Consider the following 25689-nt stretch of genomic DNA (forward strand, 5'->3'; position numbering starts at 1 on the left):
TCTCATGTGCATTTAGAAGACACATTTAGCACAAATGTACGAAAGAAATGATACCTGTAGAAGACTAGAGTGTCCCTATATCAGAGAAATAATTCAAAAAGATTAAATAGTCAATTGTTCTCCACGTGTGGAAAACATCAGGCAATGTGGTAAATGGTTTTTGAAAAGAGAGGGGGAAACAAAGGATTAAGCCTTGAATATAGGTAACTAAATATTTTCTTTCTAAAATCACTTCTTTAGTAAGCGATCACCTTTTTTGACAGAAAGTTGTCTTCACTTGCTTTTTTGGTTCCACAAGTAGAGAATGACTGAATTGCAAACGTAATTTTTATTCTAAGTATTTCACATTGCTGACTGTCAAGCTATACATGAATGTGATGTCTCTTCTGAAGGAAAATCTCAGTATTTATAAACAGTACTGATAACTACAAAAAGAGTGGGGGTATATGTTACGACTCCCCCATTCTGATACAGTTTTCTAAATATTGTTCCTGAGTACCCAGGTGGCTCCCTGGGACTGGGAAATAAAATTCTGGAACTGTGAACTATGGATTTCATTTTTATTTTATTGTTGGTCATCTCTGCACCATCTTCATGGTGACATGTTACAGCTATGTTTCTGTAAAAAAAAATGTAAACCTTTAAAGTGTCTTTGCTGAATCAGTGGTTTTGCCAAGAAAAAACATATAGTTTTGGCTTGGGGGAAATAGTGACTGAGTTTTGTGCTTCTGACCTGAGAGTTATGAATGAAAATGCCTTGTTGAGCACATAACTAGCAGAAAGTTTCACTCAGAAGGATGATGGCATAGCTATTGTTTAATGATTTACCAGAGCAATTCATAACATTGGACACAATTAGTGATACTGTTAAACTCAGAGTTCAGTTATTTTCTGATGAAATTGCTTTTGGCTGGTCCCAGCTTTAACCTCTTGAAAATTGTACTTTTAAATAAATGTGTAGATTAATGTGGAAGCAAATCACTTGGATGCCCATCCCTGTAAGATGCTGAGTTCCTTCAGTTCTTAGATTGCATGAGGACATGGTATGGAAGGACATACAGCCGTCACTTCCCAGTCTTCCCTCAATACACCATTAGAATTATTCCCATGGTCTGGTGGTTTAGGAGAGTTATTTACAGAACAGACAGGCATCAGTGTGTTTCTCAGAGGAGTAAATAGTATTGAACAGCTGTGGGCATGGGTAATTGGATGATGAATCCTTTTTCATGAGCTATGGTTTTGGGTTTTACTTCTGATGTTCCCTAATATGTCCATGAATCTGAATCAGCATTGTGTTGATTGCGTTGTGTGCCCTCAGAAAACCTTCTACATCATATCATGAACTTAAGCAGCTATGCAGCTGGGGTAGCTCAGCCCCTTAAAAAGGTGGGGAGAAGGTCCTTTGGATAAAGAACTTGGCAGGTGTCGTGGTTTAGCCCCAGCTGGCAACTAAGCACCACGCAGCCGCTCGCTCACTCCCCCTCCCGCAGTGGGATGGGGGAGAGAATTAGGAAAAACCTCGTGGGTTGAGATAAACATGGTTTAATAGGACAGAAAGAAAGAAGGGAACAATAATGATAATACCAACAAAGGAATGTACAAGAACAAGTGAGGCCCAATACAGCAATTGCTCACCACCCCGTGATCGACAGCCCGTCCCCGAGCAGCGATTTCCGCCCCGCGGCCAACTCCAGTTTATGTACTGGGCATGACGTCGGATGGTAGGGAATATCTCTTTGGCCAGTCTGGGTCAGCTGTCCCGGCTGTGTTCCCTCCCAGCTCCCCGTGCACCCCCAGCCTGCTTGCTGGCAGGCCAGCACAAGAAGCTGGACTGTCCTTGACGGCTCAGCAACAACCCAAAACATCAGCACATTATCAACAGTTCCTCATCCCAAATCCAAAACACAGTCTCACACTAGCTTCTGTGAAGAAAACCAGCTCCATCCTGGCTGAAATTCAGTCTCACACTAGCTTCTGTGAAGAAAACCAGTGCCATCCTGGCTGAAACCAGGACAGCAGGCCAGATCTGTAATTTGTTATTGATGTGTTGTGTACACTCTGAAAAATTGGACATTAGTAACCTTATCGTCTACTAACATTAATTGTTGTACAACTAATATTCACTTCTGAAAATACTGTAACTAACTGGAAAGCCACTCAGTGTAGGAAAAAAGTGCTAAAGAAGGTTGGCTGTGAATTTGGTGATCTCTTCCTGTTCCCTATGAGGACTGGTGGGGTCCTACGGTAGCAGCCTTTGCACTGGTAGTCTGAGCCACTTCAAAAACAGGTGAGAGAGGGAGAAGAGGATTTAATCTCAAAAACAAAGGACAAATTAACACCCAGGAAGAGCTGTACCTAATTGCCGTGTCCTTTGAAGCAACATTGGTAAGGCAATGCTGCTAGCTGAGTCATTCCCCCTGCTCTCATGGTCAAGATAGTACTACAAAGATAGTAACTGACAGCTGGAAAAGCAGCTTCTGTTGGGGGAATTAAAATTACTGTTTTGTTTTCCTCTGGGACTTTGTTTCTAAGTTGGTAATGAACGCCCTAGTTTTTTGCTTTCCTAGAATAAACCTGCTTATTTTTCACTTTTTAAATTAATCTAGTGTATAAATCAATTCACGTTAGGCTGGCGAGCACACGGTTTATTGCTTTTTTGGACATAGTAGGTTCATGCAGGGGAATTTGTGTGCAGGCAGACTTCCAAGGGAACTTGAGAGGAGGCTGGAAGCCCCAAGAAGTGTGTTATATCTCCTGCCAAGCTTGTCGGGTCGGCATGAGGATTGATGTCTCCAGGTTCTCAGAAGAATCCTGCTCTGACGGAGATAGATCAGTACACTCTGATAAGGAACACACAGTGGAGAAACAGCGTGCTCTTTGAGGAACGCCCCTGATCATGACCCCTCTATAAAAGTCGGGAGAAAGCAAATTCCCTCCTACTGCACACTCCTGTCCTCCATGGTGTGTAATTTACATGGGTTCTTTTATGAAGAGCAGCAAAAGGAATGTCTTCAAAGCATCGAACAGTGCAAAAAATTATCGTCTTGCTCAGGAATTTTATATTCTGTATTGCTGTTGTAGGTTAGGATGGTTATTCAGCTGGCTTCCTGCCTGGTGTCCTACATCGCTGCTACACCTTAAGGAGGCTGAGGACAAAATGCTAAAATGTAAGTCTTTGGTTTTGAATAAGATTTATAGCTATAACTAGATTTGCTATAAATTTACATTAAACATCATCAGAGAAGTTTTTAAATATGTCTTCTATTCTGTGATGAAATAGTCAGGTTTTGAATTAGATTTTCATTGTTCCTTTATTTAGATATTTGATGGTAGGCTCTCTCCTTTGAAAGACACCTGCTATTTAAAACAGTGGTTTCCATAGAATGTACTTCATATTTTATCAGACATGTCTAGCAGTATCCTTTTTTCCCACTCTTTTTCAGGTGTTGCAAGCACATACAATAAACGATATGTGTATATATCTAATGGAAATAAAATATGGACAGTGACATTCTCTCCGGACCTTTCACATAAAACTCCGCTTGTACTCCTGCATGGGTTTGGAGGAGGTGTTGGACTGTGGGCTCTGAATTTTGATGATCTCTGTGAGAACAGGACCGTTCATGCTTTCGACCTCTTGGGATTTGGACGTAGCAGTAGACCACACTTTGACACTGATGCTCGGGAAGCAGAAAATCAGTTTGTGGAATCCATAGAAGAATGGAGAAAGGAGGTGGGGTTAGAAAAAATGATTTTACTTGGACACAACCTAGGTGGATTCCTGGCTGCTGCTTACTCATTAAAATACCCATCAAGGTATGTGAAAAAGGAATGAAGGAATTCCTTTTCTGTATTTGACTAGTGATTTTAACACAGATTTTATTTCATCAGGCTCTTTATGGATTATCTTTAAGTAAATGACTGTGATGATTTAAAGAAACGATACTGAATTTTAAGCCCCAAGTATTAATTGTGTGGTTTGTTTCCAGGTGAACAGAAATAAGTAGGTACGGTAAACATGCTTCTGTTGACTTTTCTGTACCTCTTTGTTTTTGTTCAGTACCCCCTTGCCATGTCATAAGGCGAAACAGCAAAGACCATATTTATGTGTGAATGTTTTGTGACAACTCTGATCAAACCTAGATTTGTGAAGGGAAAATAGGCCTATTTCTGCCAAACTTCCCATTATTATGGATGACATATTATTAAACTTCTGAACATAATTCCCCTAGGTAATTTATGCCTATATGCTAGCAGTCAGCCTGGTGCACACTGATACCAAATTATTTCAGTGACTGTTTGATTTAAATTGTCTGTATGCCACTTTATATTTCTTCTTTACAAAACAACCCAGCTGCGGCAGTGCTGTAATTGTATTTCATCAGCATTTTCTCCACCACATTGTGGCCAACAGCTAATCCATTTTTTTCCCCTTAAACTAGTAATTTGTCTCTCTTTTTGATATAGTCTGTTTATATAGCCCTTGGTGAACTAGGATCCCACCAACTGAGGTTGTTCTGTATCAAAAAAGGACATTGCTTTTGTTTAGATATACAGAGTGGACTCCTGTGAAAAACTGAATATAAGTTTAGCTTTCTACATTGTGTGGCTGATTCTCTATTATGCAAAGCAAATATCTTATTCTTCTATATTCACATTGATTTATACTATATACATTTCTTTGTCTCTCATTTTGAGGATTTTGAAATAAATTCATACATCCTTTTTCCTAAGACACTTTGCCTCTTTCTTTCCAAGTGAATGACAGCTGGCACCTGCAGCTGGAAATGATGTGTAAAAGTAGGCATGTGTCTACATCCAGAATTGCAATGAGGAAATGCAATCCTCTGCTCTAGAGATGTAAACCTGTTATTCTTTTGGACATATAGCAACTTTTAGCTAACTGTAGTTAGTTTCTTGTAGAGATCACTTACAAGTTCCTTACACATTTTTCTGAGGTATCTATAAACGGTGCTCTCCCATCCCTGTGGGATGGGATATTGTTTTTGCCCCCTGCTGACTTGTGTCAAAAGTGACACTTTATGTTTTCATGCCTCACTGTGCGTAAGTTGGGGTTAATTAATTTGGGGATGTTCCAGTTTGTGCTGTCACATTACTGATGTTTCTCTGAAATTAAACTAATACCATCAAATTAACAAATTGACTGGTAGGATCTTAAGACAGTATTGATTCAAGTATAAATATAAATATAGCACAGCTTTCAGCCACATTATCTAACAATGCATTAGAGGCTTAAGGGATTCTGGATACATATTGTTAGGCAAGTAGATCTGTTCCTCCAAGCATAGATGATCCGTTCATTTACTACATTGTACCAAAGTTGTTCATGGGACATCTGAGGTTACTAATCCAAAAAGATTCCCATTTAGAATATTCCCGGGTGGTAGTGGGTCATGTTTTTCAAATACTACAACTTCTGGACTATGACTGCCGTAATGATTCTCATGGCCAACTTCCCATTATCCTGGGTTATGTTTTAGGCTTGATTACCAAAAGGAGAAATGCCAAATAAGAAGGAAAGTATTAAGAAAGGAAACATGAAAAAAGCTTAGTCTATTTTTATTCATATGTTTGCTGCATTAAGTTTAATGCCATAGTTTGTGCACAGAATGTGTGGCTGTCCTGAATGGCTCCTCATTGCTTGTGCTCCTTAGCCTCTAATCTCTCCTGCTTGGTTTGTATAGTTAAATTCTACCCTATCCTCTCTTACTTTTGGTGTTTGCTGCTGTGTGCAAATACGCTCATGGCTGAGCTAACAACCAAGAAACATCTTTGTGAGCTTAATCCTTTTCAACCCCTCATTTCAAGCACAAATTTTTGGTTTCCCAACTGATTATAGTCCAGAAATAGCCTTTGGAATCACTTCTGGCATCATTTTAGGCACTAAGAACTCTGCTGTATTAAATATCTAATCTCAGGCCTTTGAAAGAGAAGGAAGTCATGAAGGAGAAAGTAAAGATGACAAAGCTGGCATGGAAAGTCACCTTAAATATGCAAAGCTATAGTTGAGTCACCTTTTCAGAAATCAGCAGTATCTAGGACAGTTAGAGTAGGTGTTGTTATGGGATTAAGTGGAAATGGGCGATTCCAATCTACCAAGATGAAATAGATTTTTTGCTTGAAGGGGACTCGCAGCATACAGTGATTGATAGTTGCACGTGCTGGAGACTTCTACTATGCTCTCTGTACTGACATTCCTTTGAGTAATAATTTTATAAATTGTCTCTCTGACGTTTCTTTCATGACCTAAAATCAATAAATTTAGAAAACATCTGCTAATTTTGCTCTGTCTCTCTCAGTTCAAATTTTACTTTGATAAGATGATTTTTCAGATAAATAGCATCTCTTCTTACAACAGAGATCTTAGATGGCTTGGAAAATAAAGACTTTTAGCAACTCTACTTAAATGAAAACAGATGCAATTATCTTTTCTCTCAAATTAAACTGCTCCTGCAAATCATATTGACTGAGTATATAGATCAGGCTATTTCGAAAAGGCTGGCCTTTTTCTCATGTGTCTATGACCGTGGGTATCTATTGAATACTGATTTTCTCTTTGTGACAGGAGCTTCCAAGTTCCTGGCATTCATACATATGATTAGTTGCAATTCAGTGTCTTTCTGATTAGCAATCAAAAGCAAAACCATTGATGAATCAGAAACTAGGTAATAAGCCACTATGATAGAAGTGACTAAAACAGGTTGTGTAGTCCACAGATAGCATGTTTCTGTTGTACTCAGTTGAAGAAAAATTAATGTATTCTAAACCTCTGAACCTTTTTTGCCAACAGGGTCAAACATCTTATCTTAGTGGAGCCATGGGGTTTTCCAGAGAGGCCTGACAATGCTGAACACGAAAGACCAATTCCAATCTGGATTAAAGCACTAGGAGCTATATTAAGTCCATTTAATCCATTAGCTGGGCTGAGGATAGCAGGACCCTTTGGTGAGTTTTAGCTACTCTTAAATACCGTTTCTGTTTTCATTAAACATAAACACGGGGCACATACCACATAAAGATAAGCTTTGTTGCAAGCGCATATCACCCACAGAGAAAAGAGTTGGAGGAGAAAGTGGGAGGGGTTGAAGGAAGATCACAGAATCATTAAGGTTGGAAAAGACCTTTAAGATCATCAAGTCCAACCATCAACCCAACACCAACATGCCTACTAAACCATGTTCTGAAGTGCCACGTCCACACGTTTTTTGAATACTTGCAGTGATGGTGACTCCACCTCCCTGGGCAGCCTGTTCCAATGCTTGACCACTCCCTCCGTAAAGAAATTCTTCCTAATACCCAATCTAAACCTCCCCTGGCACAACTTGAGGCCATTTCCTCTCGTCCTATCGCTAGTTACCTGGGAGAAGAGACCAACACCCACGTCACCACAACTCCCTTTCAGGTAGTTGTAGAGAGCGATAAGGTCTCCCCTCAGCCTCCTCTTCTCCAGGCTGAACAACCCCAGTTCCCTCAGCCGCTCCTTATAAGACTTGTTCTCCAGACCCCTCACCAGCTTCGTTGCCCTTCTTTGGACACGCTTCAGCAACTCATGTGTTTCTTGTAGTGAGGGGCCCAAAACCGAACACAGGATTCGAGGTGCAGCCTCACCAGTGCTGAGCACAGGGGCATAATCACTTCCCTAGATGAACTCTTTAGTTCCCTAGATGAACTCTTTAGGACAAGAGGGCAAGCTCTTTCTATTAGAAATACTAGCATGGTCATTTATAGCAAGTTACGTTATATTATTGTAGGCTACAGTTATAATGAGTCAGATTATGTGGACATCTGTTGGGGAAGCCTGACAAAGAGGCATGAATGAGAAAAGGTTTTTTTCTGGTTGCCTCCGGTCACAGTCCATTTAGTTTCCCTTCCAACTGCAGTTTGATGGACAAACAGGATTTCCAAATTCGGTTAACATGAGAAGGCAGTCTGTCATAAACTCATTTGTCTTTGACCTGAGTATAGGGAAGTTAAATTGAAACTGGGTTCATTTAGCCATTTTCTTATTACTCTAGCAAATTTTGTGGGTCTCATTGGTGTCCTGCATGAGTGAGGAAGTCTGTCCTTCATATTTCTACATTTCTTCAGCAGCACTGATGAGATGTTAGTTAAACTCTATATACCCTAATACTAGGACTAGGTAGAGATGATCAACAATACTACAGTTTTAGTTTATGGGGGGAATGGGGAGAAGGGTGTGATCAAAGAAATTCATCACATGTATTCCTTCTACAGGGGAAAGAGGTTATCTGTCTATTACTGTAGTACTCTACTACAGGAGTATCTGCTGGAGAGGCTTGGAAAAAGATACCCTTCAGGCCCCTCACAAGTGACAGTTAACTCACCTCTTCATCATTTGTAGTATTCAGTCTGAAGTAATTTCTAGGCTTTGTTTACATTTAAACCACATCTGTTTCCTAAATCTCCTTCTATAGAATATATCTTTTAATATGCTGATCTCTGATTGTTTTCAGGAGTGTGACAAAATTAGCTTTTCAGACAAGCAATATGTTTTGTACAGACAGATTTCTTTTTTTAAAAGTAAAATGTTAATTCAGTTAATAAAACAAGCTGAAGCATACTGAGTGATAAGCACCGATTTAATGCCTTTTATTCAATAACAAATGCATTCATAAATCAATACATGTGGAAGAGTTCAAAGCTGAAGTTTTCTCCCTTGGCAAGTCAGTGCAATCAAAACCATGCTGAAGAAACAGACCCTGTCTTGGCAAGGTATCCCCAACCTAGCCTCACCTATAGGTTGCTGTGGAGGGTAGTGCTTTTCAATATATTTCATCCATTTGTCACTCCACATGTTAAAAAAGTTTTCCATCATCAGCTTAGTGTGTGATTCTTGACAGGTGAAGCATAGTTCTTAGAGAAGGGTAACTTTAAACACTGTGCTGCAAGGTAGGCATCAAACGCAGCTTGATGAAGGCACTGAACCAAACCCAGGTTTTCTTCTGCATGCACATGTGCTTAAGCTGCTGGGCAGGCTGTAGCTATCTGATCCTCATTATAAAGCCAATTGCTGTTGTTCAAAGGTATGTTAGGCACTGAAATGTGAGGCAGGTTCTTTGGGATATCACGATGGTATCACATGGGTATTTAAACAGACTCGCAGGCAGATACTTAAACCTGGGAGAGAGGCAGAATCCAGAGATACCTTTTTTCTTTGGGTGGTTTCCACTTAGTTGATTTGCATGTTTTCTTTCACTTAATCTGGAACAGTCACCCAAGAGGCTCACAGTACAGGGGTTTCAGTGCCTAGATTGGATTTGTGAATTCCATTCCTAGAGCTGTACACTTGAAAACTCCTCAGGACAACAGTAATGTCACTGTGACCACACCCTTTCTGCAGAACTTGGAGTATTCAATGTTAGTATTTCTTTTAGCATTTCCATAGACACCATGGAAAACATCAGCCAGACAATTGAAGATGTCTTCAATAAACATTACAAGAATGAAACAGCATGATTTCATTCCAAAATTTGTTCCAAGGTGCCTTGACTCCTTGTTTCATTCTCCCCTGTAAATTCCCAGGGAAGGAGAATGGTTTTCCCATTGAACCTGCAGACAAAACATTTTTAATCAAAACAGAAAGTGAATTCTAAAATTTGGTAACTTTCAGTTCCCTGGTTATTGGAAATGGGGACATTGTGGCCTCTATTCTGATAGCAGGGGAAGACACAGAATTAGTCTCTTTCTTCCAGGTACTCTTATTCCAAGCCAGCTGTATTGTTTATGTTCAAAAAAAACCCCAGACAGACAGACAAAGACAAATGTCAAGCAATTGAACTCTCTATAGAGAAAATACAAGCACCAGAGCAAATTCTTAAATGTTTGCAAAATCTTCAATCGCTTCAGGACTTAAATTGCTGTTTCATAAGGGAATTATTTTCTCTTGCACTGTATTATTTTTCTAAACTCATTTAAAGCGTACATAAGGACGTGTTGCAATAGTTTAATCTCAAGGTTACAAAAGCAGAGATCACTGTGACAAGGTCTACATAAGTAGTACCAGGCCTTTGGCCAGGGACAGGTGGGAAGAAGTGACATCATCATAATTGCACAGATTAACAACAGTATTTTCAGTTGATAAACCCAAGCGGTAAACTGCGAGCCTATCTCTGCAGGGGTGAATGATACTCTTAGACTAAGATTAGCCTTTGGTGAGGCTCTTTGTACCAAAGATCCATCTGGTCAACGAGAAGAAGGTTCTTTCTTAAATAATTGATTCAGAATAGGGACTTAACTTTAGAAAGCCTGACCTAGGCCCCGAAGGGACCTGCTTCTCTACTTTGGCTGTTAAGGGAGCATGGGGACAATAGCTTTCCTAGGTTAAATCTCTTAATTTATACCAGTTCTTGTGCATGGTGCGTTGACTCTGGCTGGATGCCAGGTGCCCATCAAAGCTGCTCTATCACTGCCCTCCTCAGCTGGATGAGGAAGACAATACAATGAAAGGCTTCTGGGTCGAGATAAGGGAGATCACTCAGCAATTACCATCACAGGCAAAATAGACTCAACTTGGGCAAATTAGTTTAATTTATCACGAACCAAATCAGCGTAGGGTGATGAGAAATAAAACCAAATCTTAAATACCTTCCCCCCACCCCTTCCTTCTTCCCCCCACCCCTTCCTTCTTCCCCCCACCCCTTCCTTCTTCCCAGGCTTAACTTGACTCCCAAATTCTCTACCTGCCCCCTGAGTGGCACAGGGGGAGGGGGAATGGGGGTTGCAGTCAGTTCATCACACATTGTCTCTGCCACTCCTGCCTCCTCAGGGGGAGGACTCCTCACAGACTTCCCCTGCTCCCGTGTGGGGTCCCTCCCATGGGAGACAGTTCTCCATGAACTTCTCCAACATGAGTCCTTCCCACAGGCTGCAGTTCTTCATGAACTGCTCCAGTCTGGATCCCTTCCATGGGGTGCCGTCCTTCAGGAACAGACTGCTCCAGCGTGGGTCCCCCGCAGGGTCACAAGTCCTGACAGCAAACCTGCTCCAGTGTGGACTCCTCTCTCCATGGGGCCACAGGTCCTGCCAGGAGCCTGCTCCAGGATGGGCTTCCCACAGTGTCACAGCCTCCTTCAGCCACATCCACCTGCTCTGGCGTGGGGTCCTCCCTGGGCTGCAGGTGGAGATCTGCTCCACTGTTAACCTCCATGGGCTGCAGGGGGACAGCCGGCCTCACCATGGTCTTCACCATGGGCTGCAGGGGATTCTCTGCTCTGGCGCCTGGAGCACCTTCTCCCTCCTTTTTTACTGACTTTGGTTTCTGCAGAGTTGTTTCTCTGACATATTCTCACTCCTCTCTCTGGCTGCTGCTGTGCAGTTTTGGTTCCTCCCCTGCCTTCTTAACTCTGTTATCCCAGAGGCACTGCCACTGTCACTGATGGGCTCAGCCTTGGCCAGTGGTGGGTCCATCTTGGAGCCGGCTGGCATTGGCTCTATCGGACATAGGGGAAGTTTCGAGCAGCTTCTCACAGGAGCCACCCCTGTAGCCGCCCTGCTACCAAAACCTTGCCACACAAACCAAATACATTGTGTCTTATGCTCATGTCAAGATTTCTACATCTGTTTTTCAGCATAGACTTCTGTTCTTTCAGCTAAACGCTAGTTAGATGAACTAGCTTCAGAAGACTGTTCTGTAAAATGAGAGCACAGACTTACATCTAAGGAAGAAAAACAGCCCAGCTTTTTCAACAAAGCCTTCTGGTTCTGAAAGGTGGGATGCTTTTGGCCCACCTAGTGCTGCTAGAGCAAGAAGAAAGACGTTGTTGGTATCACATGAGACTAAACTGGTGGCAGAAAGATACTCTGCTTTAGCCCTTTTGCTGGTGCCCTTTGCATGTTTCTTCTATTGCTGCAGTGGCCCTTCTCAAACATTCCCTGTATGTATTCAGCAGGGATTGAATTGCTCCTCTTCTGGTGCAGCATAAAATCTTTTAGAATATTTATGTTTCATTCCTGTTTGATGTAATGCCATCATGTTTACATAAGGCATGCAAGTGGTGAAACAAAGCATTGGTTTAGAAGTCATCAAGCTTAGTCACGAGTTTCAATGGAATGTGTTTAGAGGGTTGTAACAAAAAGTGTTAGGCAATCTGTGAAAGTTGTCTATACTAATTCCCACTCTAACAATGTTTTCTGTATTAACAGGATTAAGCCTTGTTCAGCGTTTAAGACCAGATTTCAAGCGAAAATATTCATCAATGTTTGATGATAACACTGTGGCTGAATATATCTATCACTGCAATGTACAGTCACCCAGGTGAGTATGAGTTTCCCAGTGTATGTTTTGAAGTCTGTCTTTCATTTACTGAGTGCCTGCTACTCCCTCCAATGGCGGCAGCAGCAGTGTGCATGCTTTTCTTTTTACATTGTAATATTTATTGTATTAATTGAAGAAAAAAATAGCATTACACTTTTTCTGAATTCCAGAAACTGATAAATGCAAAAGCTATCCTAATTCTCTATTTCTGCTAAACTACTTGTGTGTTAATTCTGAGAGAGTTTGGCCACTGATTTTTAATTTAAAAAATTGTTAAAGTGGTTTAATTTGTAAATAATTTATTTAAAAACTTTAAAAATAAGGCATTCCATTCTTTTAAGCATTATCACACAGTACGGTAAAAACATAGGCTCTTTCTGTTGAAAATTACACGCGCACCTTGAAAACTTAAAATAGTAAAAAAATCCCAGCCTCATGTACTATTGCACTCCATGTTACCAAAAGGCACAGATACTCCAATTTAGAAGGCAGATCCAATGGAAATTTAATTGTTTTTACCCTTTTGAATTACTTGAAGTGGTGAAACAGCTTTCAAGAACATGACTATTCCTTATGGATGGGCAAAAAGGCCGATGCTGCAACGGATTCCACAAATGGATCGAGACATTCCTATCACTGTGGTCTATGGAGCACGTTCATGTATAGATGGCAATTCTGGCAGCACTATCCAATCTCTGAGACCAAATTCGTATGTGAAGACAATAGTAAGTTGACTTTTAAAGCGGTTGTTTGTTTATTGTGTGGATTTGTTTAAATTTTATCTATGGTTTTTATACCAGCTGTGGAAATGCTGGCCCTTTGATTTGAAGCCCAGGGTAATAACTTCTGATTTCTGTAACAGAGAGAGAGAAAACAAGTGCTAAATCAGGGAAAACCTAGACAAAAGTGTACTGAGTTCCCAGAGTAAGAAGGAAACTTACTGTAGCACTAGAAGCTGAATTAGATCTTTGAGCAGAGTCAGTCTTCTGCTCTACAAAATATTTTGCTCTACAATATGCTAATACAAGTAGTTTTTGTGGTCACTGGTAAGTATCTGGGCTTTTGTCTGTGTTTTAAACCACAGCAGTCCTAATATCTGCATATATGTATGACATAGCGAGGAGGCTCTCATAAACTGTTCTAATCTGTTTGTATAATGCTTTTTTTTCTCTGATGAGTGGCTTGTACATGGTGCTTAGGTTCTTGTAAGCATCTTTCTTTAAGTCATTAGAAAAATACTTAGTGTTGTCTTCCTAGCTAATACATTCTTGTTTACAGGTATGGCATTATCATTTAAAATGTGTGTACTTGTAACTTGATGCAAATGTGCACACTGCATTTTTTGTTCATTTCTCTAAAAACAAACTAATTTAAAAGTATTCTTCACTCATTGTCACATCAGTCAGCCGTGATAACTGCATATGCATATATGTTACAGTGCTATGAGGTGGTAAAATGGAATACACCAGCTGTCTTCTTACTGATGTCCAGAACTATCTGGACAGAAGTGTGCAATATATGATGTTGATAGTATACTACAAGTCGTTCAAATAAAATTTTAGGATCTTACTATAGCTGACATCAGATATGGAACTCGGAGAAAAGACATTGTTACCAAACTGTTTACATGCATTAAAGAGCACGAATACATTTCATAAATGTTGACATCCAGACTGAAAGTGTCACTTTAACTGCTTAAGCAGAGAGAAGGTTGTAATGAAAAGTTGCTCTTAGGAAGTGGGACAGTATATTGTAGGATAAGAATATACCATTCAAGCAGATTTTTCTGCCTGGCCAAGAGCATTTAGAAGGGACTGTGGAAAACTTCATTGTATTCCAGGTTAAAATTTTGTCAAGCCAAACAGAGATTCTAAAAGGTAAAATTGGAATGGTAGAAGTTATAGGGACATTCAAAAAAGCGTAAGAGGGAAAGGGTTCTCATGAGGCTGAGACATGGACTGGCAGTGCCATCCTTGGTAAAATGCACAGAGGTTCTGGGGTATTATTATGGGTATTTATTTCTAATTAATTTCTAATTTTTACTTTGAGTTTGTGGGGTTTTTTAACACAATAACATAGTTACAGTTTATGGACTTCAATTAGAGACTTAAGAGGGAGTATTTTAATGGAGGGAGGGGGGAAAACAGGTTTAAATACAAATCAATATTGGACTGATTATAAAATGGAAAGAAAATAGGTCGGGTACCTTTGCTGTACACTGTGCTGATGATTTGCTTCGTACCAGTTTTGGCAGAGAATGATAAGTTATAGAAATAGGGTAACCACCCTGTGTTGTGGTAACTTAAGCCCTTAATTTTATTATGTAGTTGCTGTGAAATAATCCAGGTCACAAATGTGGCGTTCCCTCTCCCCCCATATAGTGCATCGTTTGGATTTTACTTGTCCCTGCTTAACATAGTAGCCTTTAATTCGGAGGGTTGAAATTTCCACAAGTCTAGAAAATAGCCAGCAATTTAAGCTTCTAATTTCTTAATCATTTATCCTAGTACCTTCTTCCATATCATTTTTATAGTAAGAGAATACAAATTATTTGATGCTCTCTCTAATGCAAACACAGAACTAAAGAGCAACCTGGCAGAACTATTTGAGTGGGGAATAAGGGGGACAAAGATGAATCAGAAGTTTGATATGTAAAGCATGTTCTCCTAAGTTTGTTTCACAGTGACTTGTGTCCACTTGAATGGTGTTTTTTTTTCCAAGAAGGTGTGCAGTACTACTGCTACAAGCAGTAGTTTACCCTCTTTTCCTGTGTAGCAAAGTTCCTTCAACAGGTGGAACCAGCTTTCGTTTTTCCTTACGTTTACAGTCCTTCCCAGGCTGTGTGATACCACCTCCTGGCAGCAGTTGTGCTAACTGCGAGAGATCAGTTCCAATTTTGAAATTTGTCTTTTCAAGTAATAACGTATCAAGTCAGTAAAGTGTAAAAGTCAGGTTCTTCACGTATCCCAGTATGTATTTATTTGTTTATTACATTCTTGTGATTTTGACCTGTTTCTTTACCTTTATCCTCTAGGCTATCCTTGGTGCAGGCCATTATGTGTATGCTGATCAACCTGAAGACTTCAATCAGAAAGTGAAAGATATCTGTGATTCTGTGGACTGACTGTCTTCTGTTCTTCAGGAAGTCATACAGTAGATAGCGTTTAATAGCAATACTCTCTAGGAAATCACTAAAGAATGCAGAGCTAGTGGAACAGGCTTTGTTTGCACACTGTTTCTTCTGAGAAGCTATTTGCACACTTAAACCACTTAGTGCCTTTTTTGGGGGGTAGAGAGAGATTTGAAGCAAACTTTGTACAGCTTTGAGACTGGTCTGTAGATTATTGGCCTGTCATATATGAAATTACATACAACTTTTTAAACTGGAATTTTCTTCAAAATTTAATTGAATTTTGCATGTGTTGAACTTCTAAAGATGCTGAATTCTCCACTACCAGACAGAACTGTAGAGAACTGTATTGATACAGATACAATGTATAAAATACAGTTTGGTTTCTTTATAAGTGTTTATATTTTTTAGTTGATCTTTCATAACAAGAATATGAAATTGCTTATACATTTTATTTTTGGAATCCAGAGCTCCATATATAGTATTTTAAGAGGGTTTTTTTTTTTTTTTTTAATTGGAGTGATAAGAGCTTATGAAGCAGATGTTGGGAGAGAGACAGGGCCAAAATAACGAGCAGTGTCTGTCACTAAAATATGTGTGTTAGATTGTAAGGAATTGAGGCTCAATGGTAGGAAATCTTTGTTCTGTTGGATTTTATTCCCATTTATATCAAGGCATCTTTTTCCATCTGTGCAGCTTTTACAGAAGGCTCAGTTTATAAAAGAGTCAATGATGTCACCAGCACTCATGCTTCTATAAATATTTTGATATGTTGATTTCAGTGATGTAAAATACAGAAGATGGCTTGTTAGTTACTCTATGTGTTTTTAACACTTTACTGCAAGATTTGTTACTAGCCTAAACCTGACAATTGTAGATAAGTTGACAAGGCTTTGATTAGGGCTTGAGAATAGCCAATTAAATAGTGAGCATAATTCCCTTTTTCTTTAGGTAAAAAACCTAGTCTGCTTCTTAGTAAATTTGGGGCAGAGGAGAGGCAGGGGAGAATATTGGTGTTCTCTAACTGGGAACTACAACGGGTTAGTGTATTTTAGTTAACATGCAGCCTCCTTATAGGAAGGATTATTACTGGAATGAACAATACCACTTTAACAAATTATAATTCTATTTCTTGGAGATTCTTTATATAATTATATATTTAATTAAGTATTTCAATATCAGAGATAATCCAGTCTCTGCATCTTTTTGAAACTGTAGTTTGAGGTTAGTTCTTCACATGCTTAGTAAATTATATTAAGCAAAATACTTTGTCACTTTAAAGCCAAATTTTGTGGTGATTTGTTTTTTAACAAGTTTACATAAAACTATTGATCTGCTTTTGAATGTTAAATTGACTACTGAAGAGTTCTTGATACTTTTATACATAGAGGATTTGAATTAATAATAGCACCGTCTTAAAGCTTCAGTGGAATTCCTTGCATTTTTTTCTCAAATTAAGAAATTGTTGCACATATTTATGATGTGGAAGGCAAGGAGGCAAAGATACCTAAAATACTCAGGAAATACTCTGATTATGTTCCCAGCTGAACATCTCTCTTTCTGAAGGAGATATTTGTCTATATGGTGCTATGTAAACATCAAACAGTCTTTGTGACTGCCTTGACTGGTAGCACTTAATAGCTAACAAGCTAAAGATTTTAATTAACTCTTGAATTAAATTACTTTTTCAATCAGCACATGCAAGAATTTTTAAACAAAATTTTGGGTTATTGGCTAAATCTTGAGTTCAAAATGGAAAATCAGAATATCAGTTATATTTTTGAACATAAGCTATAAATTATCAGTCATTTAGGTGCATGCCTTCAGTATGTATTTCTTCACCCTTTTCAGTGTCTAATTTGTATTTATCAACTTAAACAGCTGTTTTAATTGTGTGTAAAAACCTAATGCAAAAATAATTCTGTCTCCTCCAAATAACAAAAGGTGAAACAAACTATTGGTATTTTCAGATAGCACTTACTGATGGGAAATCTAGATTCCACATCAGAAGATGGAAGTAGGGATAAAGATTGCACACTGAATGTGAATATTGTTTTAAATATCCCTTGCTTTTCAGCTTGTTGTACTAATAAGACTTACTGCTTAAGTTTTGCACAATAAAAAAAAATCTGAACTGTTATGTTTGATTAATGTTAAGACATGATGTTGCTTTTGTAAAAATTGTTGTAATTAAGCCCTGGAAATCAAGAGTAATTACTAAGTTGAGCTAAAGCATCCAAAATACATTGAAAATACGGTAATGCTTATTTTCAAATGTCTCAATGTTCTTAGGTTTTCTTCTATTTAACTGAAGCCGGTAAGCATTTGTCAGCAAGTAGCTGCAAGCTCAAAATGATGATTGTATATACAAAGAAAATGTTTGTTGGTTACCTTCCAGGCAGTATTAGATACTGCTGTGAAGGTCAAGATGGAATTCTGAATATCCTATTGTGTGCAACATAACCCAATAAAGTTACTTTAATAAACATCATAAGAGGTGCTGAGCAGAAAATGAATGGCACAAACTGGAGAGACTTGGGAGCTAGACCTTCTGTGAGCAATTACTATTTAGGAATAAGCTCAGTTTCTCCAGAAGTTCTTCTGTTTCAGTGCAATGACCAGTTGCTTAAATGTACCACGGCGAGCACTGAACACTGATGGTGCTATTTTTATTGCAGCACTATAAAATAAGAGAAGAATCACAGGCATAAACACACCCAAAGATCTATCCCGTTCTAGCATCAAAATGAAGACAGCTTTGTACCAGAGACTAGGGCATAACAAAAAGAATCCAAAATGTTAATAAAATCCAAGATTAACTGTCTAAGTCTCCAGGACACAGTCTTCTTCCTGAGGTGGTTGTGATAAAATTTTATTAAAGTAACTTAGTAATATTTTGTTTGCATGGCTGAGTTCATCTTGTTACTTACTGAACCTTGCCAGATTAGATTTTAGTTCTGAAAAACTGGTTTTCAGAGAAGTCATTTATTGATAAGACTCTATAATAAAACATTCACAACCATCACAAAAAAGTCCCTGTTTGTATCTCATTGTGAAATGGAAATGGAGAATGTGAATTCGTAGGCATTGAGCTTGGAAAAAACTGGTCCAAACAGGAGAAATGCCATCATCTGGTTTCACTCAAATTAAACCAATGCTGGCATTTCTTTTTAAACGTTACCTTAAAGGTTGCTACAACTGTTCGTGCTGAACTGATGTGACCGTCTCTCTCTGAAACGCTCTCTGTGGTCCATTTGCTTCCTCAAATTCCCAGCCCTTCCCAATCATAGTTATTCAGCTGTTTGACTGGGAGTAAGACAAGATTAAATACAATAAAACCATCTGGAATCAATGTATGGGCAGACATATTCAGGATTGCCTATTTTCATAGAATCAGAAAATGGTGTGGGTTGGAAGGGACCTTTAAAGGTCGTCTAGTCCAACCCCCCTGCAATGAGCAGGGACATCTTCAACCAGATCAGGTTGCACAGAGCCTCGTCCAACCTGACCTTCAATGTTTCCCGGGATGGCGCATCTACCACCTCTCTGGGCAACCCTCATAGTGAAGAATTTCTTCCTTACATCTCATCTAAATCTACCCTCCTTTAGTTTAAAACCATTGCTCCTTGTCCTATGACAACAGGCCCTGCTAAAAAGTCTCCCCATCTTATCAGCCCCCTTTAGGTACTGGAAGACTGCAGTAAGGTGTCCCTGGAGCTTTCTCTTCACCAGGCTGAATAACCCCAACTTTGCTAGCATTCATTAAAATGTAAGCCTCCAGAAGCTTAAGGCTATTAGTGAACTGCTCTATGAATGGGTAATTTCTTAGGGCTCCTCCAGCTGTTGGGTTCTGTTACGTTGGCCAGTTCACCGTCAGCCCATCCTGCGCTGTTTAAGCATGGCAGCATACCCAAGTTGCCAGGAGCCTTCATCTGGGGTTTTGTTTTGTAGGAAACTCAAGTGAAACTTGTCAATGGGTGAGTCACTAAAGGTAACTGGAGGGAGACATGTAGTGGGACTAGTGAGAGCAGAACAGGACACAGGTGTGAGCAGCAGCTGCTTTCTGGTAATAGTGGCAGTAGATGAAAATGGTTGGAGACTTCAGGTTTTCAGGCAGGTGATGGATGGACCAGTGCACAGAGCAGAGGCACATAACTGGAATGACAGCGTGCACCACAAGGAACAGTAAGAGCTAGAAATGAGCAATGTAGCTGAAAAGAGCAAAATTCAGCTGAAGCATGGCGGGGTGTGAACGTTTGCTTCAAGAGCTGGTTCAGCCCTGGGTGAGGATGAGGGAAACGGTGAGGGAAAAGCTCAGGGGTACCTAAAGCAGAGAGCGAGCGAGGGCTGCCAAACAAGGCGAGAGAAGAACCTGGCTGACGTGCATGGGGTAGGTGTGAAGTTCTGGGCTAGAGCAGAGGGTCGCTTGCTGCTGAAGGAGCGCCTGCAAAGAGACGACAAAGCCCCAGGCAGCCAGCATCTGTAATCCAATTAATGGTGAAACTGAAGTATCTTGCATAGTTAATTCCTCATTGCCTTCCTAAAACACTGAATCTTTGTCTTAGCTATAGCTTTCTCGCTGGGTGCTGGAGGTAGGCAGCAAGCTAGTGTTTACTGTTTGCATCTCCAAGCTCCCTTTGCTCAGTGTTATTTGGGCTAGCTGAGGCTGCCCCACAACACCACAGCTTACTGAGGTAAGGAGGATGCCTGCTGCACCAGCTAGAAGGAAATACTGTCTGGCCAGCTTGGATCTACGGTGTGTGGGGCACTGTAAAGTTTTGGTATCCCTACTTTAACTAAAGCTTGTCTTCTCAATGCAAGTGCTCCTTCACAAGCTGGAGGCGGTTGCTTCAGACTGGTACACGGATGAGAAACATTTAAAGAATGGCTGTCTTCTGCAGTGCTCAAGAAATGATGAGGAACAATATTCTCACAAGTCAAAAATGACCTGATGGCAAAGCATGAGGTAGGGGGGTGTCCTGGTTTAACCCCAACTGGCAACTAAGCACCACGCAGCCACTCCCTCACTCCCCTCACAGCGGGATGGGTGAGAGAATCGGAAGGGTAAAAGTGAGAAAACTCGTGGGTTGAGGTAAAGACAGTTTAACAGGTAAAGCAAAAGCCACACACGCAAGCAAAGCAAAACAAGGAATTCATTCACCACTTCCCATGGGCAGGCAGGTGTTCAGCCACCCCCAGAAAAGCAGGGCGCCATCACGTGTAACGGTTACTTGGGAAGACAGACTCGATAGCTCCAAACGTCTCCCCCCTTCCTTCTTCTCCCATCTTTATATGCTGAGCATGATATCATGTGCTCTGGAATATCCCTTGGGTCAGTTGGGGTCAGCTGTCCCAGCTGTGTCCCCTCCCAACTTTTTGTGCACCCCCAGCCTCCTCGCTGGTGGGATGGTGTGAGAAGCAGAAAAGGCCTTGACTCTGTGCAAGCACTGCTCAGCAGTAACTAAAACATCCCTGTGTTATCAACACTGTTTCCAGCACAAATCCACGACAGAGCTCACTACTAGCTACTATGAAGAAAATTAACTCTATCCCAGCCAAAACCAGCACAGGGGGGCACTGGACTGCCTGAGGTAAGATGAAAAATCAAGATGTACAGCAAGACTTGTCACTAAAGGTCATAAATCCATCTTTTACAAGAGGAGTGGAGCGCCTTGGCTATGTTCCATTTTGCCTCATTGCCTTTTGATCACAGGAATATCCTACCTTAAGATTTGGACGTAGTCAGTAGAATGTAGAAATATAAAATACAGAAATACTTGTCACATATATTTTAGAAATAAGAAACACAAGTAGCAAGGATGTACTACACTGAAATTAGACATTTTTGGATACGTACATAATTTATGATAGTAATTAGCAGCAAGATGGAAGTGGTGACAACACTAAAAGTTAGGTGGTTTATTTTATGCTTCACTTGTAAAGGAAAGGTAGCAAGCTGAAACAGCTCGCTCGGGGAAGCTGGGTGAGGGCTGTGAGGTGGAGCGTGACCCCAAATGTACGCTAAGAAGTAGACGTGCTTTGAAAATGAACTACTGCAAAAGCAGAATCTCCATATATTTACAGGTCTATTTCTGCACTCTTGAATTCACCGACTTGATGTGTAAATGACTGGAGCTGTATGTGGAGCAAGATGAGGCTATCACTTCCTTTGTAGCTTCGTGATATTTAAATGCTTGCCTGATATCCAGCAGCCTTTCTGCTTTGACTTTATTTAAAGACATTTGCGTTCCCTCAGAGCTCAAACCTAAAATGGAGGCTAAACAGCTCAGTGGATGCGAGTCCCTCAGCCAGAGCACCCCTCTGAAAAGGGGATTATTGCTCACGTTTACCCGAGGATCACGTTCGCCTCGGCACCTGCCAGGAGTGAGATTGATCTCCCTCAGCTCGTCCTGCTGGACGCCGAGCCCTTGTGTTCGACCACGCGCCGGTGGCCGGTTTTGTCTCCTGCGTGCCCCCAGTAGCTGCTTTAATAAATACAGGGTTAAGGAAGATAACCGTTCTGCAAGCGTGCGGGTGGAAGGAAGACTCCGGCAGTGGGGTCATGCATGGGGGAGGAGGACCGGCATGCGATGGCTCCCGAGAGCGGTGGGACGGTAAACCCCACCCAGCCCCTGGCTCTGGCGTGTTTCCAGGCTCGCGGGGCCCGAGCACCGCGCCGCTGCCATCTCTGCTCGCTGTACGCCCCTGACCCAAAATGTAATTCCCCGCCCTGAGCTGCCCTGAGCTGCAGGGTGAAACCTCGGAGCCTCTTGGGCGTCTTAAACACCTCTGCCCAAGCGATCCGCCGGCGGTTAGCCCCTCGCAGCTGAAGCCTCAGGAATACGTGGCTGTTTCTGCAAAGAAGCTCCGCAGGGTAATCGTGGGTGCAGGTGAGGCACGGAGAAAGACGAAGCGACAACCCGCCGGCCGGCTCAGCCTCCCGCACCGACCCCTGCCCAGCTGCCAGCCCCTCGCCGTGCCCTGCAAGAGGCCCTGCCCAGCAGGTCCCCAGCTCGGGCACCCCTCTCCCTGGCCACAGATCCGCAGGCTTTCCTTCCCGGAGGCCTCCCGCGCTTCAGCCGCCGTGCTGGTGGGTAACTCTGTTCCACACAGGCAGGATCAGGCCGTGCCGGGACTTGGTGCATCGCCCCCAAGCTGTGTGGCACCCGCCATGCTTCCTGCCAGCCCAGGCCCGAGCCGGGACCTACTGTCACTGAGGGCCATGCCTTCTTCACAGAAAAGAAGAATTCAGGTTTGCCTCGGAGGCCGTTGTCACCAAAATCTTGCATAAACTATTTTATTTTTTAAATACTGGAAGATTTCAGCAGTAGTTTTGGGGACAACAATTATTAACCACACAGCAGTGTTTGCCTATTGTAGAATGGCTATAGATTTGATTTTAAAAGGTATCTAAAAATAGTTTTGACTTAAATGCTAAAGCGTTAGTGAGAAGCTGTGGTTGTTTTCTTTTCCCCAGTGATATCTGGAAACAGATGAAAATCCAGCCAGGTGAATTAATCCAAACTCTCATAGAATCACACCTTTAATTAATAGCCAAATGAGTACAAAAGCATTTCCCCTTGCCCCTTCAGTTCAAGCCAGCTCCCAGCTGGGGCTGTTCGTCCCCACCACCCCGATGTCTCCACGCACCGTTGGCCACACAGGGAGATTGGCAGGAGCCGGGGGGGGAAGCGGAGGCTCTTGCCTCCTTTCCTCCATCACTTCTGCGCAGAACCTGCTAGAGGGGAGACCTCCTCCAGGCTCCTGCTTCTGCACGGCACTGCCTTGCAGGAAAGAGCTGCGCTGCCATTTCTTCTTCCACGCCTGATAGATTGATACCTATAGGTGTGGGCAGGGGTGAAAAAGGAATTTCATCTGTTTGATTTACCCCTGTCATACAGGAAAGGGAGAGTCGTGGAAGGGGTGAGTGCGGTGTGGTCCCATTAACGCAGACCTCTGTAGTACCACATCATTGTGTTTTTTTATCCTAATGTCTTTTCACAAGGCAGAAATGAAACCCACGCAGAAAGACTAGACATCGGAAAGAGGAGGGGGAGCACAAATGAACCTCCTCTGTTATTATAGACCGGACCCAGAATGAGAATAAATGGCAATAAGAGGAAAAATAACTGCGACAGAATTATTAAATAAGGGGCAACTTTTAAAGTGGCTCCAGTCTGGCTTCTAATTTTGTTCCTGTAATTTGATTGTGGGTTTAAATGGGACTGCTTAAACATTAGCTACTTGACAGGCAAGCAGCAGCAGGTAAGCGGTGCTGCAGCAAGGGCCAGGGCCCAGCCACGGGCAGGCTCTGCCAGGGCTGAACGCCCCGCCAGCCTGCTGAGAGGCAGGGCTGCCGCCGCCTTGGCTGCAGAGCCGGGGAGAAACTCCCTTTGTTTCAGTGAGTCTGTCACCGTCTGAGACCCGCAAAGATGGGGAGACAGAGGGGGCTGTGTGGGGCACAGTGTACGAGTAAGGCAGACGGCATCTCCCCAGCCTGTGCCAGCCTTGCCTCTCGATACACCCTGCTCGCTCCGGGAGTTGCAGCAGCCCATCGCTGGCCATGCCCTAGGACGAGCGGTGGCAGCTTTTCTGCTGCTTAGCCAGAGCTCCGCAGAAGATTTTCTAGCAGGCCTGCATCTGTGGGTGCATGGGTGTAACAAAAAGGGAGCTCAAAGAAAAGAACACTGTACAAAAACAGAGCAAAATTAATTCTTGAGATTGTATCCACCCATTCGTAAAAAAAATATGAAGGTATGGCTACAGAAGCCTGTTAGGTCCTGCGACTGGCACCAGCAGCTTGGCTGAGTGCAAGGGTATCTCCAGCCTCCGTTGCAGCCTGCCACCACTGCATGTCACTGTTAGGACAGCGCGACACCGGGATGGCGGGCAGACGTTTGTGCAGCTCCGGTGGGGACAGACCCTGCTGTCCCGGAGGGAGGGAGATGGGCTGTGGGAACCCAACACCCAAGGCCCATGGCGCCGGAGGGACAAAGCAGCCGAAAGGCTTAGGGCCCTCTGCAAACATGGGTTGTCCCCGAAGGGACAGAAATGAGGAGTCTGAGCTACATGTTTAATTGAAAGGGTGGGGTGTTTTTTTCTGAGAGAGGCACCAAAGTAGCACCTGGTGTTGATAACTGGGGACAGGGCAGTAGGAAGTGCACTGCTGGCTGTTCCCAGTCAGTCCTGGCCCTCACTGGGGCAACTGGGGCTGCACCAGCTGCTGCCGAAGGGAAGGGACAGTTCACCAGACCTTACCCGTGGGGCTGGTGACCGTGAGAGCTGGGGCAAGGTGAGGCTGCTTCCCCCACCTCAGCTCCCCCACCCAGGATGGTGACCAGTCCATGGCGGGGAGCAGGATCTGGCCCCGCTGCGACTGGAGCGTGGGTCTGGCTGGGATGCTGAAGGGTGCTGGGGCAAGCCTGGCAGGTTTCGAGCTCACCCCAACAGTTTAGGAGATTACTGCCACGGCCAAGCCCAGGTGGGCATTGTGGTGCTGGATGTGACTGCCTGGCACCCGCCTCCCTGGTCTGGGTGCTGATGGTGTGAGAAAAAGTGACACCCTGGCCCATGCCCGCACCCTCCCCTGCACCCCTCCTTCCAATCAGAGGCGGGAGCGTGGTGACAGAGCAGACGAGGGATGACAATTTCACGCCAAAAACACCTGTTACAGAAACAGAGCACAATTCACAGGCCAAGGGGAAAAATTAAGTGCCTCGTGTCCTGGGCATCAGTCATCGGGGGCACGGGTGTTAAGGACAGGAAAGGGTCTTGTTCTCTGCCTCCTTGTTCCCGTGTGCTGCCAGGACATCTAACGACGCCCAGAAACAGGCATTTTGTGCTGAGAGGGGAAGGAGAAGTATCTCAGGCTGCAGCAATGTCACCTCTTCTTTTGATGGGGGATACAGTAGGAGAGGTGACGTTGCTGCAGCCAGGAGCATTTTTAGGGCACATTCTCATGGTGGCCAGCAGTGTCGTCACACATGAAGCCATGTTTCACCTGGCCAATGCCTGTATTCATCCAAAAGCATTATAGTGCCCAGGTGGCATTTGAAAAGATGGCCTGGGTGATGTCTGTGGCATCCTATCAGTCCTTGGACTGACCATCTCAGCACCTGTAACACTGTGTCCTGGTCCTGCTGCAATCCCTGCCCTCCATGATCTGACACCACCAAACCAAGGTGCCCGACCCTATGGCCATGGCATATCTTTCTGCAGGAGCCGAGGTTAGGACAGGAGCGATCTGGCAGCCCAGCACTTGCTG

At 42.6% G+C, this 25689-nt stretch overlaps 1 protein-coding gene across 1 annotated transcript in view; it reads left to right on the forward strand.

Annotated features, from left to right (window-relative positions):
* Positions 1–15419, forward strand: part of ABHD5 (abhydrolase domain containing 5, lysophosphatidic acid acyltransferase) — a gene marked incomplete at its 3' end in the record, with an annotated part of 31501 nt that extends 16082 nt beyond the window's left edge. The window contains exons 2-7 of the mRNA XM_082015137.1: positions 3082–3167; positions 3444–3816; positions 6812–6966; positions 12184–12295; positions 12834–13020; positions 15330–15419. Coding sequence (XP_081871263.1) covers positions 3082–3167; positions 3444–3816; positions 6812–6966; positions 12184–12295; positions 12834–13020; positions 15330–15419 — 1003 coding nt within the window. The remainder of the gene's footprint in view (positions 1–3081; positions 3168–3443; positions 3817–6811; positions 6967–12183; positions 12296–12833; positions 13021–15329) is intronic.
* Between the last annotated feature and the right edge of the window lie 10270 nt (positions 15420–25689).

The sequence above is a fragment of the Phaethon aethereus genome (assembly GCF_964289735.1).
Source record: "Phaethon aethereus genome assembly, chromosome: 2".
Classification (NCBI taxonomy): domain Eukaryota; kingdom Metazoa; phylum Chordata; class Aves; order Phaethontiformes; family Phaethontidae; genus Phaethon; species Phaethon aethereus.